Genomic DNA, 21,111 nt, shown 5'->3' with positions numbered 1-21,111 from the left:
TAAGCCAAAGTTCTGTATTTTCCGATCTAGCATCGGACGGAAGGTCTGCCACAACGGATGGAATATTGCTGGTCCACTGCCTAATGTTGAAACCACCTTGTGCAACACTCATTTTCCGTACAAGTTCCTTGGCTTCTGTTGGTGTAGGTAGGCTATGCAAGCAATTGTCAACATAGAATGATTCCTCTACAGATTTGAGTACTCCCTCATTGCCATGTTTATGATCTGAGACATGTTTCCATAAAGCATAGCTGGCACAACATGGCGAGCAGGTGGTGCCAAATGGTAGGACTTGCCATTCATACACATCTGGAGGGCGATCATGTTCCATGTTTCGCCAAATGAAACGCAGAAGCGGTTTGTCATGAGGAAGCAGTCTTACTTGATGGAACATGGCTTTTATGTCTCCTGATATAGCAACTGCATGTTGCCGTAACCGAAGAAAGACACCCAGCAGTGATGATCCGACTGTTGGCCCAGGCAGAAGGTGCTTGTTCAAGATTTGGCTGTTGAGTAGTATAGACAGCCAGATTTATATACCTAAACTGCTACTACAGGGGGATTTTTTTATGTCAAAACAATGATGCGATTCAAATATCGTCATGATATAGTATTAAAAGAATCATCAATATTAATAAATAATGGATAAAATTTACTATAGCCCACGAGGATATTGGAAAGGTATAGGAGCAATAAAAAAATTAGCCACTGTGGCTAAGGTATCTAAAGATGTGGCCAAGGATTGGTTAAAGAAACAAGCGATATGGCAAATATACTTACCAGCGCCGCGTTATATCCCGAGGAAGAAGTTTGATATTTTTACAACGAATGAAGTTCATCAGGCTGACCTCTTGTTTCTTCCCCATGATAAGGTTAGACGCAAAACGTATAAATACGCTTTAACCATAGTGGATGTGGCTAGTCGGTACAAAGAGGCTGAGCCATTAACCTCGAAAGATTTAACAGAAGTAGCTTATGCACTGAGCCGCATATATAAATGCGGACCATTTTACTGGCCCAAGTTATTTCAAGTAGACCCTGGTCGCGAGTTTATGGGATCAGTAACTAAACTGTTAACAAAGTACGATGTCGAAATCATGCGTGGAGAAAAAGAGGCCCACCGTAGTCAAGCTATCGTTGAAAGATTTAACTGGACATTTGGACGTTTGCATATCAGTATGGTATCGAAATGAGATCGGAACGATTAAGATCAACCGAGTGGGTGACATGTTTATCAGCTGTTGTATCAGACATTAATCGGGAAGAAACCATCCAATGGGATTAAAATGAAATCTGTGACTTCCGAATCTTCAGCACCGAGGAGAGGCAAAGAACAAAAACGTCCAGATAGAGTAAGCGTAAGATATTTATACCAGCCCGGTGAACTCCAAGGAGGCCTACGTCGCGCAACCGATCCGATTTGGTCTCTTAAGATATATAACATTAGTCAGTTGGTTATGAAGGAGAGCCTATTCTTTATTATCTTAAAGATGGACCGGGCAGGGCATTTGTACGAGAAGAGCTGCTCATAGTTCCCAACAATACAGTATTACCACCATAACCATAAGCATAGGTAGTTACACCATCCTTATCAATCCATCTCTTTGTATCTAAGGGGGATAATGATGTCTCGTTGTTTGAATGTTCTACCGTTGAATAATGCTTCTTTATACTGTTCGTGTTGAATATGCTTTTTTACCACGTACTTCTTAACACCCTTACCTTTCCTTATCTCTCCATTATCGGACTTCTTTATGGAATACATCTTAGGTCTTAATCCGACATACTCGTACCCCGCTATAGGAGTCCCAGCATATTCATCCTTCATCTTACCTACCAATAACACCTTTTTATTCACTACGCTGTGCAGTTGATTATCTTTTGGGTAATCGCTTGTGTCATACATATCTATTTCTTCTGCCATATCTTTATTCACATCCTCGGTTTGTATTTCCATCAACAAAGAATCTGTGTCGGTATAACACCTTGCATCTTCGTTGTGAAAAAGGGGGCACGGGTGACCTAGTCGTCTAAGGCGCCGCGATGCGCTGTGCAGAGTTGCGTTCCTTGGGCACGCCAGAAACCTATGATTGTGGGTTCGAATCTCGGTTCACCCCGATTATGTTTCTAGGTTTGTCAGCACCATACCCGTGCTCGTGGGTTTCACCGAAGTGGTAAACGTCTGAGACCTGCATCACTTCGGGCTTTCCTCCCACATTAAGCTGACACGCCGTGATATAACTGGAATACTGTTAAAAGCGGCGTTAAACCCAACTCACTCACTCACTTGTTGTGAAAAAAGTCATACATTAAGTGTTTTGACAAGTCAAGAATACTCATACCAACGTACACCGGTCTGTTGAATTTTATAGTTGAAGTCGTTATCAAATATCTTGAATCTGTTAAAGGCCGGACTGGCTATAAGTTTCCTGAGTCTTTCTTCCTCATTAGATCTGACCAATTTAACATCAACACGCTTCCTTAGATTCTCCATAGTTTTACCAAATACTGAGTTATGCATGATCTTATATAGTTTCTTTTCGAAATCGTTGGTAGCCATCTTTCTTAAATCTGTGTTCAGCCTTATATAGGGTTCCATCCAAGGGCTTTGATCAAACTTTAGAACTCTGTGTATTTTCTATAGTTTCATGCCTAATGATAGATATAACTGGAGATTTCTATAGTGAACTATATATTTTGTCTTATCCATCAAATTTGGTACGAGTTTAGCTAACCTAGTACTACCCATCAAGGAGTGTTGATATTCCGACATCCAATCTTTATTCGCCATTAATCTTTCGGGAGCTAGCGGATAACTGTTATGATCTTTATGTAACTCTTTTGGATATTCCAAGTCAACTTCTAGTATGTACCCTTTATTCACATCGGAATCTGTGGGGATCGATATCACATCGATATCATTCACATCGACCCACTCAAAACCACCCGTGGGTAAAGGTTGACTCATAGCCCATCCGTACAAATTATTGGCGTCCAGATATAATATGTGCGTATCGGGTTTACTCAGATCATATCCTTCCACTAATTTATTATTAGCCTTAGATTACCTTTTCGCCGCCATCGATATACCACCTCTTAATCCTTTCTCAATAAACAAGTGCATATCGTAATCGGTGAGTAGTTTTAGTTCTACACCGGCCTTCTTCGGCAATGCATCCCACGATAGTCCGGGACTGGAATAGTACCATGCTGGGTCCAAGCCGTATTGTTTTAAACATGTCTTTCTAAATATCTCGAATATATCGGCGAGTAACAGTACATCGGTTTTTAAGTACAGATCGTGATAATCGCCTAAATTCTTACAACCTAATTTATCCCACACCGTCAGAGCGTGTTCATGATCGGCATCAGTTAATTTAGATTCTGTTAAGTTACTACAGAATGATTCAAGGGGTGGTAATTTAGTTTCATCGAATCTAGACTAATCATCCATATATTCGTAAGGATATACACATTTTCTCAACAACAAATTACGAGTTATCTGATCGGTATATTGATTTGTTATTGCAAAGTCATCGGGGTTGTTCGCATTAGCTAAATTGTCCAGGGAAGATAACAGAAACTGTACGGAGTCTATGAATCTAAGTCCATTACATTGCTTTATTCTTGCTTTCCCATCCTTGTCTGTATAATGTATTGTTTTAGTCAACGAGAATGATATATATTTTCCATATTATTAGGAATGCATGTTAAGCAGCCGTCGGTCTTTGAGATAGCTTGCATGATGAGATGTGAATCATATCCTGTAAGGTTGTGAAACACAGCGGGGATGGGTATTGTTTGAGAATTCATTTTTAGTTTCAAGTTACACTCGTTATACGCGGCTCCCCGATAATTACCCGTGACATGGCAATGATCTCTTATGGAACCCACATTCAGGGGTTTATAACAAACATGACAACTCGTTGACTTCTTTTAGGCCCTCCAATCATCCCTCATCATACACATATCACTATATATAGCCCGGATGGCTGGGTGGTGAATCTGAATACCTCCGAGCTCCCTAACTCCGTTGCCGACACGCCGGTTGAGGGTCGACCTGGCCTTGTCGATGGCGGAGTAAGAATGTGCCCCCATCCAGTGCCCCCTCGGCAGTATGTTTGACCAGATGATTTTGGTTGATGGCATCAGTAGCTGTATCTGGAGAAGGGATGTATAAATTTCAAGGTACAGAGCACTTGATTTGGTCGCGACCAGGTTGTTGGATCCGAGGTGGATAATTATGGCTTTGGGATGTTTACGTGTGGCCATTTGTGCCTCCACCTCCTTGTTAAGATCCTCCCATCTACGGCCACCTCTCCCAGCCACAAACAATCAGTTGGGTGAATGAGGCCGGGAAATAAACTGGTGGGCCCTCGCAATGTAGCTTGATCCTACTATCCATACTGCAACATAAAATAGTTAATAAGGGGTAGGAATAGAAAACATGGTTATGTTATGAAATAATATTAATGCAAAAGACGAATATAAGATTTAAAGCAATCTAAACCCCATCTACCCAGCTGTTGGATTACTTCCTCGCTCACGCCATTTACAGCTGCCGATGTAGTGGCGCCTATCCGAAAAGAGTGTGACGAGAACTCTGAAGTATCAACGCCACTATGAGCGAGAGCTTTTTTCAAGACAGCCTGAAATTGATATCTGGTGACAGGTGTATGGTTAAAATGAACAAAAGCCTGTGTAGGACCGAGAGGACATATCTGCAGATAATCCGACATGGCATTGACTGGACAGAGAGGGTGGGAGGGTAGCGCAGCAATGGAGATAGAGAAGCCCTTTCCGGATCTGTCGGCCTTTGAATGCCGGAGTTTGAATGTTACGTCAGCAACTCGCAGAGAGATATCTTGAATGGTGATTCCCGGCTGCCCTAACCTGCCCTGTACAAGCTCACCTACTCTGAAAAATCCGAAAAAAGCGGTGCAATACGCTGCTGAGAAAAGACGATATTCATAGGCGGAATTACATACAAAACGCAAGTTAGAGATAATTAATTGAAGAAGATCAGATGTGATCGGTTTCCAAGTATCTTGGTGGGAACGCCTCTTAGACATGCCAGAGATAACTTTGTTGATGAGGAAATTGTCGCAACAGTGTCAAAGGCCATTTAATTTATGATACGTTGCTATTGAAGAAATATAGGTTCTGACGGTATTGATAGAGCATTGTCTTACAGACATTGAAGCAATAAAATGAACAATGTGACTTATTGGAACTGGCCATTCATCCCTCAGATCATGGGTAGACAGGAAGTGCTGAAATGCTGTTAGACCCGTCTGGTAAGTTGACCAAGTATTGCTTGTAAAAGACAGCCGTAGCAGTCTCATGGCTTCAGCTTCTAAATCCCCCAAATATCGTCTGGCAGCGGTGTCTGGTGGTGGTCTGCAGTTGGAGCTACTTGTCGGAAGCGGTCTTACTGAAACCTCGATAATGCAGGGTTAGAAACTAACAGTTTTTGTCCACTAGTCCTTATAATGATAACATAAAGCAAAACCCTTAAAATGGGCCAATGTCTACTAGTCCTTAGGATACTGTTAGCATTGTGCGAATGGGCTAAGGGGAGTAACTCTGATTACCGGAAGAGTATTTACCGGAAGTGTATCGAATGTAAATAGAAGTTAGATGAACGAATGGATTCGGAAGTTGCTAAGAGATAGATCGTAGGGTAAGTAATAGAATATGTGAGGTAATATTGCTAGGATATTGATGTATGGTTGTCAAGGGAGTAACGGATGTATTACAGTTAGTTTTGAGTATGAATTGAAATAAACAAGACGTGTTCTTATACTCGCTCGTTGTGTGCTGTTTACATTGGTGGCAGCGGTTAAAAAGAAGATAAAATGGCAGGAATAGGTGTTTCTCAGTGGGACAGTGGTGATAGTAATGATATTAAGAGTCATTTGAAGCAACTTGAGGCGTTTTTCATCGTGAAAGATATGAATGACGACAGGAAAATGGCCGCTAGTCTACACCTATCTTTGAAGGGCGATGCAAGGGAATTCTTCATCAGTCTACCCGATGCTCATCAAGACTGCTATACAGAAGCGAAAGGGGCGTTATTGAAGAGATTTAGCAAGGGACAATCTGTGCAACAGTTTCAATTGGAGTTGACAAACAGGCTTCAGAAGGAAAGTGAGTCTCCGATTGCTTTGAGATTTGCTCTAGAATCATTGTGTCAAAAAGCATTCCCAGATATAACTAGATCTGTTGACCAAGAATGTCTGGTTTTGGCTCATTTTCGAAAAGCCTTGAATGCAAATATAAAAGACAAACTGTCGTGGCTAGTAGCTGAAGAGGCCTCATTGGATGATGTTGTAAAGAAGGCAAATCAGATATATGTAGAATGTGGTCAGAGTAAGAGTGCAACAGTAAGAATGTTAGCAGGTAGTGACATGTCACATGAGGATGATCAATCTGTTGTTGCTAAATTAGAAGAGTTGAAGTTAGCTCAACAGTCATTGTCAGAAACTGTAGCTGCAGTTGTAAAGTCAGCAGAGTCAAAGAAAAGGGAAGTAAAATGTTATTCATGTGGCAGATTGGGTCATATTGCTAAGGAATGTTTCAAGAAATTCAATGGGCAATGTCACAAGTGTGGTCGTTTTGGACACAGAGCAAATATGTGCAGATTGTCAGGCAGGTCGATTGGGGAAACAAGATTTCAGGGAAACTACTAGAGGCTAGAGATGATGGGCGAACATTTCTGGCTAATGAATTTTCGCCAACAAATAACTGGGAAAGAACTGTATCTGCTACAATATCACAAGATATATCTGATTATTCAAAGATTGAAATTCCTGGTTATATTGGGGGGAGAAAGTGTAGGTGGTTGTTAGATACTGGAGCTCAGATCAGTGTTATAACTGAACAGTTAGCCATGCATATGAGAGGCAAACGTGACAAACCTCATTTTTCACCACGAACTGTAGATGGGGAGAGAATATCTGTTGTGTATGATTTAACCACAGACTGCAAGATTGGGTCAAATTATATGGATTCACACCGGTTTACAGTAGTGAGGAAATCGGCTTACCCAGCTATTCTTGGTATGGATATCATATCTAAACTAGGACTGAAATATACTCTGGGTGATGACTGTTGTGAAGTGAGAGATCTGTCGAATCAGGAAAATGTATCAGAGAAATGTTCATCATCTCCACAAGTCAACTTGATTTACGCTACAAGTAATGTGACATTTTCCCCTCGTCAGTTTGTAGTTGTGAGAGGTACTGTTGCAAATGGAGAAGAAATGTCTGGAAATATTGGACTTGTGGAATCGGCTGGATATCGAGGGTCAGAACGATTTGGAATTGGATGTGGCAGAGTGTTAGAGAAGGTCAGAGATAATGGTACCATATTGTTGCATATGACTAACCCACACAATGATAGTGTTCAGATAACAGCTGGTACAGTTGTTGGGACATTTTCTACTGACTTGATTGATAATCCTGTTATTGCAAGCATTCCTGAGAAAGCACGTACAACTGAGATATCTACGGGAGAGAAGATTGAGAAGATGGCAAGAGAATTGTTGAATGATTCTGATGTAAGCTCAGATCAACAAAAGAGACTCTACAAAGTCATAAAGAAGAATTCTGATGTGTTCTCGATAAATGGGGAATAAGGGTGTACAAATGTAATCGAACACTGTATTCCAACTGGCGATTCAACACCGGTGTCACAGAGGCCAGGCCGGGTACCCCACAATAGATTGAAAGATATTGAGGGATTTGTTCAGGACAGTTTGGATAAGGGACTCATTAGACCTAGCAACAGTCCTTGGGCCAGTCGTTTAGTGTTTGTACAGAAGGCAGATTCAAGTACGCGCTATTGTGTGGGCTTTACTCGTTTGAATGATCGGACGGTAGGTGACAGCTTTCCAATACCAAGGATCGACGATAGTCTAGCTGCCCTTGGCAAAGCCACAATTTTCACAACGTTAGATTTGAATAAGGCCTATTACCAGATTCCCATGAATGAAGATGACAAATCAAAAACAGCCTTTGTGTGTCATAAAGGATTGTTTGAATTTAATGTGATGCCCTTTGGGCTAAAAGATGCGCCACAAACATTTCAACGCATGATGCTGAATATAATGGGTGACCTCAATTGGGAAATTGTGCTGATATATCTGGACGATATTATAATTTACTCAAGAAGTTTTGACGAACATCTTGAACATATTCAGAAAGTGTGTGATAGACTTAGACAGGCAGGTCTGAAACTGAATGGGAAGGAATGCAACTTTGCCAAAAGAAAGTGAAATACCTTGGTCACATAGTGGATGAGACTGGTATCAGACCAGATCCAGGGAAAATATCCGCAGTGAGAAACTTTCCTCGACCAACTAACGCAACTGAAGTGAGAAGGTTCTTAGGTTTAGGGTCTTATTATAGGAGGTTTGTGCGTGATTTTTCTAAAATTGCTAAACCACTGAATAGTCTGACAGAGAAAAATGCTATTTTAAAAAGGTGGACAGATGAATGTGAGAAAGCATATGAAGTGTTACGTGAGAAATTGAGTAGTACCCCTGTGCTGGTATATCCAAACTTTGAGGAAGAATTTGTGGTAGAGACAGATGCTAGCAACATCGGGTTAGGGGCAGTCCTTAGTCAGTCTGGTAGAGTGATCGAGTATGCTTCACGGACATTATCTGCACCTGAACGAAATAATTCAGCAACAGAAAAAGAATGTTTGGCAGTAGTATGGGCTCTAGATAAATTCAGCATGTATTTGGAAGGAAACAAGTTTACAGTGATAAGTGACCATAAACCATTGTCCTACTTGCTGAAGTTGAAAGAACCAAAAGGGAAGTTGGCCAGATGGCGTGTTGCTATGGAGAGCTATGATTTCAAGATTCAACATCGTCCAGGCGAAGAAATGGTTGTACCGGATGCCTTGTCACGTGCACCGCAAAATGTTTAGGTTGATGCTATTTGCCTAGGGGGTCTATGGACAAAAGAAGAAATAGTGTTGTTACAAGACAGTGACCAAGACATACAGGCAATGAAAGAGTGGTTGGAGACTGGTAATAAACCTAAAGATATCTCAACACATGTGAATAGTCTACTAACTGCACAGGGCAAGATGCTGAAAATATTGGAGGGTGTGCTGGTGATAGAAGTTGTAGATGGTAAACACAGAACTGTGTGTCCTAAGAGTGAAGCAAAGACTTTACTAACAGTATTACATGACAGGATGGGACATTTTGGACCAGACAAAACTGTAGATGCTGTTAGAAGTGAATTCTTCTGGTTCGGATGGAGGAATGATGTGATGTCATGGTGTAAGTCCTGTCAGAAATGTCAAATAAGGAAAAATCCAACTCAACCGGATAAGCAACCAGTAGGAAATCTTGACATTCCTGTGAGACCACTCCAGTCATGGCATATGGACTTTGCGGGACCGTTTCCTACAACTGAACGTGGAAACAAATATATTTTTGCTATGACTGATCCTCTGAGTAAATGGGTAGAAGGTTACTCTTATAGATTAGCAATAAGCATTCATTGTCTAGGAGGGAGGAATGTTAGTATTGTGCGAATGGGCTAAGGGGAGTAACTCTGATTACCGGAAGAGTATTTACCGGAAGTGTATCGAATGTAAATAGAAGTTAGATGAACGAATGGATTCGGAAGTTGCTAAGAGATAGATCGTAGGGTAAGTAATAGAATATGTGAGGTAATATTGCTAGGATATTGATGTATGGTTGTCAAGGGAGTAACGGATGTATTGCAGTTAGTTTTGAGTATGAATTGAAATAAACAAGACGTGTTTTTATACTCACTCGTTGTGTGCTGTTTACAATACCTTTACCATTGGGCAGTTTGGTAAGGACTACAGGACTAGTGCCAATTTCTAATGCTGTAATGCGTCAGCAATAATGTTATGTGTACTCAGGTACTGAGCTTTGAAAAGAATGTTAAATTTGAGGGAAAGCAGAACAAGCTGTCTGACCAATGACATCGTCTTTGGCCCTTTACAGGAGAATGTACACTGCCGCTTGGTTATCACAAGTGAATAAGACTTTTTTGTTAGCCAGAGACTTTCCCCACAATCGCATAGACAACTCCAGTAATGTCATATCTCTAGTGGTACCGTCCTCAACCCAATGCCGGGGCCACTTTCCTGAGACCCAGTGTCCTTGAAAATATGCACCAAAGCCTGCACTGCCGGCAGCATCCGTGTATAGCTGCAGGGTTTCATTGTCGTCCCACTCACTTTCCTGAAACACTGACATACCATTGAACCCGACAAGAATGTTAGCCACATAGAGAGGTCCTGTTTTACCCACCGTGTAATCCGGATTCGATGAGGTCAATAAATCTGCGGCAGAACGCACGACCCATCGGTATAGCGCGGCATATGAAGTTGAGTTTACCCACCAGTGACTGCAACTGGTGCTTTTTGATCTTATTTTTACCTGTTTCAATCAAGCCCCTGATCTCCATGGTAACGGCGCCAATTTTGTCTTGTGGTATGCGGACCTGCATAGCCATTGTGTCGATCTTGAGACCCAGAAACGGGATGCAGGTAGTGGGTTCCACTGTTTTTTCGGGAGCTACCGGAACACCAAATTGGCTCAAATATGCAGGTTTTGGTTACATTCAGCTGTGCCTGACTAACCCCCTGTGAGAAAATCGTCCAAATAGTGCATAAGCTGGCCGTTTGGGAGGTCCTGCTGCATACACCACTGTAGAAAGGAACTAAACTTTTCAAAGATTGAACATGAACTTGCACAACCAAAGGGCAAACATTTGTCAAAATAATACAAGCCTTGGAAATTGATACCCAGTAGTTCAAAGTCCGCCGGATGTACGGGAATTACCCTGAAAGCTGACTTAATGTCAAATTTTGCTAACTGAGCTGCTTGGCCAAGCTGTTGTACCATGGCCACGGCTTCGTCAAAGCGTGCGTAGGTAACAGAGCACTCTTGTTGTGCAATATTATCATTAATTGAAGTACCCTGTGGGAATGAAAGATGATGAATTAATCAATAGTTATCCTGAACTGGCCTGTGTGAGGATGTGGTGACTTGCTTCTTTGGGACCAAGCCAATAGGCGACACTTGCAAACTTTCGAATGGTGGGTCGTAGTAGGGCCCAGCTATCCTACCCAACATGACTTCTTTATCCAGCTTGGCCTTGACTATGGATTGTGACTCAGGTTGTTAATAAAATTGAACTGTGAAAGCTAGAGATAGCGCATCAACGAAGCACAGCGAAAGGCAAAAAGATAGCAAGTGATGATGTCACCAGTTACGGGGTTAGACGTTGTGACGTCACCTGAAAGGAGATGGCGGGACAATGATGTCATAGTGTAAACAAGGGAAAAGTATAAACAGGAAATGGTAAAGAAGATGTTTGAGCGGTTTTCAATAAACGTATTTAGTGTAGAGCACTAAATGGGAATATTTTTTCCCTCTTCAGGCATATAGATCCTGAAAGCAGTCTGTCCAACACCTCTACAGTCTTCTTTATGTGCTTCTAATAGATCTTGTCTGCTGTACCCATGCAGGCATCTTTCGCAGAAATATTTCTTTCCTGCATGTTTTTTTTGATGGCATAATAGCCTGCTTAAACTCTTCATCCATGTATAATGATGTTTATCATCTTTTTAGATCAGAAATGAATTGATTCTCGGAATATGTTCCGGGGTGGAGCTTATCCTGTGTACAACAATTCCTTTAGAAGAATGTCCGAAAACATTTATAGCTAAATTATTTTGCTTTTCTGCCTTATCAATTTGCGAGATTGGTGTAGGTTCGTCTATACCATCAAGGTTTAGTCCATCGTTTTGGGGATAGCTAGAAGGTCTATCCGGATTTTTGTCTACGGGGAACAATGCAGATCTTATCATGATTCTGAAACAGTCATCGCCTTTATTTTTTACATAAATTATGGCTTTTCTCTTTTTATAATACGAGGGTAAATCTAAATAAGATCCACCTTTGAAGGGCATATAATTTGCTATATCTAAATATAAACTATCGATTTTATCCACACACCAACCCGAAGTTGAAGGGCGCAATAGTGAGGGAACACTGATGAAGAGCAGTCGGAAAAATGTTCAGAGACTTAAAAAAACATTTTGTTAACAAAGCCTAAAGCCCTAAACCATCTTTTGATAATGGCAAAGATGTTTCTGCTTAGAATAGCCGCAGTATCGCAGGATCGCCAACCACTAATAACATTAGCAAAACCTCGGACATATATATATGTAACTGTCTGTCCTGATGCAAACTAGTATAACCGTTCATTTTGAAATTACTTTCAGGCCATAAAAACGTTTCCTGGACGCAAATAGTATCTGGCAGTCGTGCAATACTTGATAAAAAGTGTTTGTGGTTATCTCCATGGGACAAGACTTTGAGCATTCCAGTGCAAGAGAGTAAGGAAAATGAGAGCTTTATCCATTATTCGACGTTATCATTATCAACATGCAAATTATTCAAGATATCTCTTGACACATCAAGAAATGAATGGGTTTTGAAGCATAAACCATGCGATCTATTTGCTCTTCTTTGCTAGTTATGTTGACACAACTAGCAATGACTTCTAACAGGAAGGTCAAGACATTTTGAGGGGAACTACCTTGAATGGGAGATGGGGTCAAAGTAATGGCCTCAATTGGTGCTGATTCAGTTGATTATCCCCCGCCGCGCGAAAGCACGAAGCGGGGGATATAGTATTCACGACCGTCCGTACGTCCGTCCGTACGTCCCACCTGTTTGTTGCCGCGATATCTCAAGAACTAAACACTGGATTGTCTTCATATTTGGAACTATGGTGTATATACAGACTCCGCAGACACCAGTCGGTTTTGGTGACCTTGATCCCATTTTCAAGGTCACAGCAGACAAATCTGCTTTTAGAGTTGGAAAACGGTGTTGCCGCGATATCTCAAGAACTAAACACTGGATTGTCTTCATATTTGGAACTATGGTGTATATACAGACTCCGCAGACACCAGTCGGTTTTGGTGACCTTGATCCCATTTTCAAGGTCACAGCAGACAAATCTGCTTTTAGAGTTGGAAAACGGTGTTGCCGCGATATCTCAAGAACTAAACACTGGATTGTCTTCATATTTGGAACTATGGTGTATATACAGACTCCGCAGACACCAGTCGGTTTTGGTGACCTTGATCCCATTTTCAAGGTCACAGCAGACAAATCTGCTTTTAGAGTTGGAAAACGGTGTTGCCGCGATATCTCAAGAACTAAACACTGGATTGTCTTCATATTTGGAACTATGGTGTATATACAGACTCCGCAGACACCAGTCGGTTTTGGTGACCTTGATCCCATTTTAAAGGTCACAGCAGACAAATCTGCTTTTGGAGTTGGAAAACGGTGTTGCCGCGATATCTCAAGAACTAAACACTGGATTGTCTTCATATTTGGAACTATAGTGTATATACAGACACCGCAGACACCAGTCGGTTTTGGTTACCTTGACCCCATTGTCAAGGTCACAGCAGGCAAATCTGCTTTTGGAGTTGGAAAACGGTGTTGCCGCGATATCTCAAGAACTAATCGCTGGATTGTCTTCATATTTGGAACTATAGTGTATATACAGACACCGCAGACACCAGTCGGTTTTGGTGACCTTGACCCCATTGTCAAGGTCACAGCAGGCAAATCTGCTTTTGGAGTTAGAAAACGGTGTTGCCGCGATATCTCAAGAACTAATCGCTGGATTGTCTTCATATTTGGAACTATAGTGTATATACAGACACTGCATACACCTGTCAGATTTGGTGACCTTGACCCAATTTTCAAGGTCACAGCAGGCAAATCTGTTTTTGGAGTTGGAAAACGGTGTTGCCACAATATCTCAAGAACTAATCGCTGGATTGTCTTCATATTTGGTACTATGGTGTACAGGCGGGGGATATTTCGTCACTCTGTGACAAATACTTGTTGTACTTCATCTACATTTGAACCATGTACAGGGCAGTTGCAAGAACAACCACAGACAGCGTTTCCTGCAGAGGGTGGTTTTGGTGCACATGTGTGAACAATGGCTGTTGTCTTGTTTACTGATGCAAAAAAAAACATGGCTAGTCACAGTGGATGCATAGGAGGATGAATGATTGACCTTGACAAATCGAGCAGCTTTGGCATAGAACGCCTTCTTTTCTACTCTTTGGACAGATACTGCTACCTGTCATATTTGCACTGTGATCACCTCCACAATTTCGACAGTTTGAAATTTGCCTCAGTGTCACAATCATCAACCTTTTGAGCCCCAGCACATCTTGTGCACACAGGAGTCTTACTTTTGCATTGAGATGAAATGTGCCTGAATTGTTGACAATTGACAATTGCAGCACCCGGAATGATTGAAAGTACATTTTGACTCTTTTGGGAAGATAAGGGGTTGTAAATGTCAGCAAGAACAGAAGTGGTAATTTCTTTTTCCCTCCCATACAGTAAACACATTGCTTCAATGACCTTTTGACCTTTTAGTTGATCAACTATTTCCCCTATGTTCACATCATAGTAAACATTGTAAATGACTCTCTTGCTTTGACTCAGGATTTTTGGGACACTACCCTTGAATCGGATGTCACCAATTGATGTTAAGGACAAGGCCTCATAGATTTGCAGTAAATCGCCAGATCTCATTTTTGCAGTTTTTTAACCATCACCAATAGTTTTTTAAATGTCACGAGCTAAAGAAAGTGCGCTCAAATTTTTAAGGCTAAGTCTGGGACAACTGGTGAAAATATCACTACAGATTTCACTGGCACAATTTTTATTTCTGAGACACATCATTGTGTTTGCGATTTTTGGACACCATTGTAATGTAAGTATCTGCGAATTCTGCATTGGTAGATGTTTCCTAAAATGTATTAAGGATATCATCATCCACTTGCCTGTGTATATCATTATCCATATTGACGACCGCCGACGAGTTCGCCGTAACGCGACCAAGCGAAAACTGAGACTTGACGCATTGGGCGAGATGTCCGTGCAACAGCAGTTCACCAAGCAAAGAAATATGCCAATATCTTAACCTGACCAAAACCTAAGTGAAATTATTTATCTATTTATTTCCGAAAGATAGAAATGTAACAATGCCTAGCTCCATGTGAGCCAAACAGCAAGAGCGGCTATCCATGCATCTTACCTCACTGACAGCCAACGGTCTCCACTGTTCTACTCTTGTTTTTCAAATTATCTCCCTTTGCATAATTTAAACAAAATTTATACCTTTATTTTCATAATATACTATATTTTATATATATTTTTTCAATAAAACTAATAAAATAATGTTCATATTTATGATTTTCTTATTTGAAAATAATATACTGGTTTAGGTCCATCCCTGCCTCTTTGAGGACCCAATACCCCCACCCTTCCCATATCATTGTAATCAATTTTGATTGTGGTTGAGCACATCATGGAGCAGGCTTGGTCAAACCTCATGTTTGCCTTAAAGTATTTTTCAACCAAATACAACCCATACTTCTATGTAACTTAGGGATTTGGGGTGTATAAATATTTGAAAAAAATAGAATTGCATTTGATTGTAATTTATACCTAGGTCTCCAGACAACTAATGCTATAGTTTATGGTGAATGTGGAATTATATGTGCCGAGCTTTAAAATATTAGTTGAAACTTATTGAAATGCATGAATTGCCTAAAAGGTACACAATATGCTTGTGAAACATAAAAATCTCTTTTATAACACTTATGCTTCTCTACTATGTCATTTGTTGAGCACAGTTTTAAATTTGTCTGGATCAGAGCATGTAGGAATGTAGCTATCAATATCTTCTTCAAGAGTTTGAACAGTACTCAGAAAGTAGCTCATGATATTGTGTGCATAAAAGAATTCCAGAGACTATTGAAACCTGATATATCTCTAAATCTTTTAACTGAGAGAAAATTTTGTAACATTTTAGATCTGGTCTGTTACTTTTATGAATGGGGGAGATGGTTAAACTTTGATTTGACACTGCAAATTATCCGTTCTGTAATCTTGTTATACAAGATGAATATCATTTCTTATCATAATGTGTATGCTGTAATAATTTAAGACTGTTATCTCTCTAACGCATGAGCATACAGCCATCATCCCAATATGATAAATTCAAAACACTTTTGTTATCCAAAAATAAATTTATCTAAAAGATATATGTACATCTTCTATTGATACGAGAAAGCATCCTAATTCCTTTTATATATTATTATGTACAAAAAATGCACATACTTTACTGTATTTGTTATGTAAGTGGGCTTCTGGCCTACATACATATGAAATGAACACCTTGATGTGTATTTTAGTCTAACAGTGAAATAGTTCAGGAACATGTTCATATATAATGGTTTCTCAGTTATAAATCCTGTATGATTCAAACAAAATGAATTTTATGTTATTTAAAAACTCTTAAAAATGTCTGAGGGTGTCATGCACATCATAGTTTTCCATCATATGGGATTACAAAATGGACAGACATTTTAGGTGGTCCAAGCTGATATAATTGGTACTTTAGTGGCAGAAACCGATACCTGTATCACTGCCTGCCGTCCAACCTGCCTCGCTTGCTGGCCACAGTATGGATTCACTCAATGCTCTGCTATTGATTTTGGCTTGAGGACCAGGCTACCTCCATATCACTCTTATTCCTCAAAATTTGTAGCCTAGTCAATGCGGCTTTGAAAAATGATCTGGTAAACCTGAAGCAGCTAGATCAATACAACCTTGGTTATCACCAGGCAGGGAGATGTTCAAGGCTGTGGTCAGTGGGTTTAGTCTGTAGATGTCTGTGACATAATGTTGGGATGTAAAAGGGTAGGTGCGTATTCCCTGGCTGTAGATTAGGTCTGTGCTGAGGTAAATCTAGCACAAGCTACAGCATCTTCTCCAAAAGCCAGGATGTAGCATTTTCTTCCTTCTTGCATAGCATTAACACTTGACATGCAACACAGACATCTTCAACAATAATTTTCTGATGCTATAAGAGCGGAAATTACAATAGTCGACTTGATGTTTGATTTAGAATGGTTAATCTATCACTTGTTTCATTACTGGTATGTGAACCCGAATATGTTTATTGCTGTTTTAGTGATATTGCTTCACCAATAGCTCAAGCTATATATATTGATTTTTTTCTGGTGCAGTTTATGTACACGTAAAATTAGAACACATGTGTCTGCCACTGTAATGAAATATCTTTAAGCATTTAAGAATTGACATTTAATGATGGAATAATCATAACTTTGACTGGCATGTGATTTAATTTCTGTAGAAATCTAATCGGAAGAAGTTTTCATTTATGTTTATGCGAGGGAAGACATGTTTAATGCTGCGTCTTTCTCACAGAGGGCAGTAAAGCACAACAAACCATTGTGTTAGTGCTGTAGAGAGGAATAATGTAAGTATGTCTATTCTTTGTGGTTTCCAGGGCCTTTGCTGCAGGTGATTCATGAGAGAGGAAAATCAAGTCGTGGAAGACTGGGGTCTTTTAGCTCTTCATTTAAGGAATCAAAAAAGGAGGTAGTTCGTCAGATATTCCTTTTCACAAATCACATTCTCCTGACTGTGAGAGCTTCCAATGGCCGCCTTCATCTAGCAAAGGTTTGTACTGTACCATATAGAAGGATATTTAGATTTTAGGGTTTCATTTTATTTGTGCATCTGTATTTGAGCCTGCCTTAAATACAAGTTAGTGCTAGTCAGTGCTTTTTGTGAAATGTCCAGCTCAGAATAATTTAATTATTGCTGGGTCATTAGGGTTTTCATATCTGATATTGATTTGTATGTGTCATAGATACTTAATTAAACAAAAGCATGATGAAATTGGAATATGTATGTCAATAATTAGTATCATAAATGGATAGGTACTTAAGATAAACTATTTGCAAACATAATACAGATCACTTAAACTCTTATCTATTTTTTTTATATCCTGACAGTATTGAAAAACCCATTATTTACCATGGCCATGACTGTGTGATGATCAGAATGTCTCCAACTGTGCCAACAAGGAAAATAGTTGTTACTTTGTAACATATCGCACATTGATTACATCATAACTGGCTGCTGCATAACCATTGTCCTCTTGAAGTATGATGCCAAAATATTTTAATTTGAAATTGATTGAAATGCCAGTACTGGGTATACATGGTATGTTATGATTTGTAGGGTTAGAGCAGGTCAAAATGTTTTTTCCCCAAATACAAACACATTCTCATAATACCAATTTTGTGACACATTATTTCAGATATATATGTCACCTCATACTGCTACTATCTTCATCATGTGTTTACATAGCAGAATATGGTCAAGTACTCTTCTGGGGAAAACAATTGGAAAATTGTTGGGTAATTCTTTGAAAATAACTATAAAAATGCATCGACCATCACTGAATTTACATAATGGCTAAATAAAGTGAGACCTATGTACTTATTCTGAAGGCATCCAAGCAGTGTTTTAAATTTTAGATTAGTCTTTGTAAATACTGCCAATTGCAACATTCCAATGTAAATTATGCAATGTCCTATATTATTGCAAATGTAAACAATATGGAATGAGGTTGATTTTGTTATTTTGATTGAATCAAAAGCCAAAATGCAAATGAACGTTTACACAAATTCGCTATGTTTGAATTTGCACTTTTAGCTCACTTCACTGAAGTGGTGCATTGCCTGTTCTCCGTCCATCTGTCAGGTTGTCGAGCTTTGTAAACACTGTATGAATTATCCCAGCTGTGGAACTCTTATAACTGCTTACAGAATTCTGAACTGTTTTAAATATGGCCGCTATGATAACCACTGGACCAATGAAACTGAAACTTCACATGATTGTTCTCAGCAATGATGACACCTGAATTTGTTCAAAAGTTTTGAATCTCATTTCCAAGTTGGCCATGATGGCAGCCATATTGGAAAAGCTACTCAAAGGGGAAGTGTACACACACACACAAATCACTTTCTTACTTATTTGAAACAAAACACAATTTTAGAATTAGTTAATATCAGTGTTTGCAAATATACTTTTATTTTTCTCACATTGAAAGTTGGAAGCTCAAAATAAGTGTGATAATGTTATGCCGTTATGAGGCCTTACATTATGACGTAATTGGTGCCAATTTAACTGGCTCACTGTCAGTCACAACGCAAAAGATATCAACTTCTGGTTTATGTGCCGGTAGATGTTGATGTTGGCATTATGAAGGTACTCTACCGTGACACGAGCTGTGTGCAGTGGAGCGTTGTCCTGTTGAAACAGTATCCTCTGGCGGTCGATGATTGGAAGAAGGTGAGGATGAAGAATTTGATTCATGAAGCGATTTGCTGTCTAATTTCCCTGAACCACAATCAAGTCAGATCTCTTGGTGTACGATATTACACTACTGCCACTGAATTTGTCGAATTCACATACACAATGCAGGTGGAACAGTCAAATGTAGACATCCTGTGCAGGGGTGCAGTTGAATTGAACTGTGTGTATCGGTCCCAAAGGTGGCAAATGTTGCTGTGGTGGATGTTGAAGTGGCGTGCAACAGATGACTGCGATTCCCCTCTTTGGATATGTCCTATGGCAATGTTCCGATCGGCAACGATGAGTCTCGGCATTTTTTAACTTGAAAAATGTTGACAATTGAATGACAAGTTATTGGCTTATGCTTGCCTTTTTATAGCCACTACCACGAGATACGTCATAGCTTGGACGTGCATTTTGCTTTACTGTGTTCCTCCATGACAGTTGTGAACATGTGTGAAAACAATGCCATTTAAGACATTGCAAACCGACAATGGCTGCGTTTTGACGCACCATTTGTCAAATATTAGGCCACCTACATTTTGCAATAACATATATCCAATTTATATACCGGATTTTTTGTGTAGCCAGGTTCAATGAACTGCATACTACCTGTGCATTTCTTTTTTTGAAGAGTATATATATAACGAGAGTGAATGAGTCAGTGAGTTTGGTTTAAGGCCGCTTTTAACAGTATTCCAGTTATATCACGGCATGTCAGCTTAATGTTGGAGGAAAGCCCGAAGTGATGCAGGTCTCAGACGTTTACAACTTCGGTGAAACCCACGAGCATGGGTATGGTGCTGACAAACCTAGAAACATAATCGGGGCGAACCAGGATTTGAACCCACAATCATAAGTTTCTGGCGTGTCCAAGGGACGCAACTCTGCACAGCGAATTGCGTCACCTTAGACTGGGCCACCCGTGCCCCCTATATAACGAAATAAAAATCATGTTTCTTATTAATTACTGTAGGAGAAAGACTATTCGGGAGAAATGACCGATTCTAATAAATGTGATAATAATCAAAGAACTAACGTAGTTAATCTAATGATAAAATTGCATTATAATCTTAACGCTTACCTATCATTTATGTTCAATAAGAATACCATGAAAGTTATACATGAAAAAGTTAAAATGTCAAAACAAACATCAACATTTTGTAGTTTGCTTTTTTCCAAATTCTTTCTTGTTCAGTAACAAGTGAATTAACTGACTATAAAAGTCCAGTTTTCACCCTTGTTGAACGAGGCTGGAATTATGGAGTTACATTTCGGCTAGACTAATGAGTCCAGTCAAAATCGTGTAAAGAAATCAACATTCAGTCGATTGCAGGCTTTGCAAAGCATGTGTACCGTCAACAGATATTTTCCAAATCTTTTCATGTTTTTAATCAAGGTGCTCACATGATTTGATGCACTTTGCGAAGTAAGACTATCGATCAGACAAAACTGTAAAACGAATCTTTACTTCCTCTAATACATGCTGGGTCTCTTATACCAGCCAGGTCTCTAATACACGCCGAGTCAAGGGCTCTAGCGAAATTAATAGATGGCGTCAAATAGAGGAAATACGGTAGTTTGATATCAGATGTTTGGGTGTTCTAAGCCGCAACCCTGACTGCTTCGATGATGACATTAAAACATTCAACGAAGGCATATCTTTTGCATACAAATGAAACGTTTATGAAACTGTTAGAGAAATGTTCTATGGTGACCAGAATTGGAACAATTTAAGCTATTTCCTCATTGAAACAACTGACAATGAAAGTAAAATATAACATTATAAAAATTGTTTGAAAAACTTTATTCATGAC

The 21,111-nt window shown here is 39.8% G+C and overlaps 1 protein-coding gene across 2 annotated transcripts in view; it reads left to right on the top strand.

The window, feature by feature from the left end:
• The window catches only part of LOC124136483 (ras-specific guanine nucleotide-releasing factor 2-like), a 977,843-nt gene that overhangs the window by 160,964 nt on the left and 795,768 nt on the right, over positions 1-21,111 (top strand). For both annotated transcript variants that reach the window (XM_046502407.2, XM_046502406.2), the window contains one exon: positions 17,436-17,608. In XM_046502407.2, the coding sequence (XP_046358363.1) occupies positions 17,436-17,608 (173 nt within the window). The remainder of the gene's footprint in view (positions 1-17,435; positions 17,609-21,111) is intronic.

This window comes from Haliotis rufescens, unplaced genomic scaffold (assembly GCF_023055435.1).
Source record: "Haliotis rufescens isolate VD_foot unplaced genomic scaffold, xgHalRufe1.0.p SCAF_1, whole genome shotgun sequence".
Classification (NCBI taxonomy): domain Eukaryota; kingdom Metazoa; phylum Mollusca; class Gastropoda; order Lepetellida; family Haliotidae; genus Haliotis; species Haliotis rufescens.
This window is presented reverse-complemented; position numbering and strand designations above follow the sequence as displayed.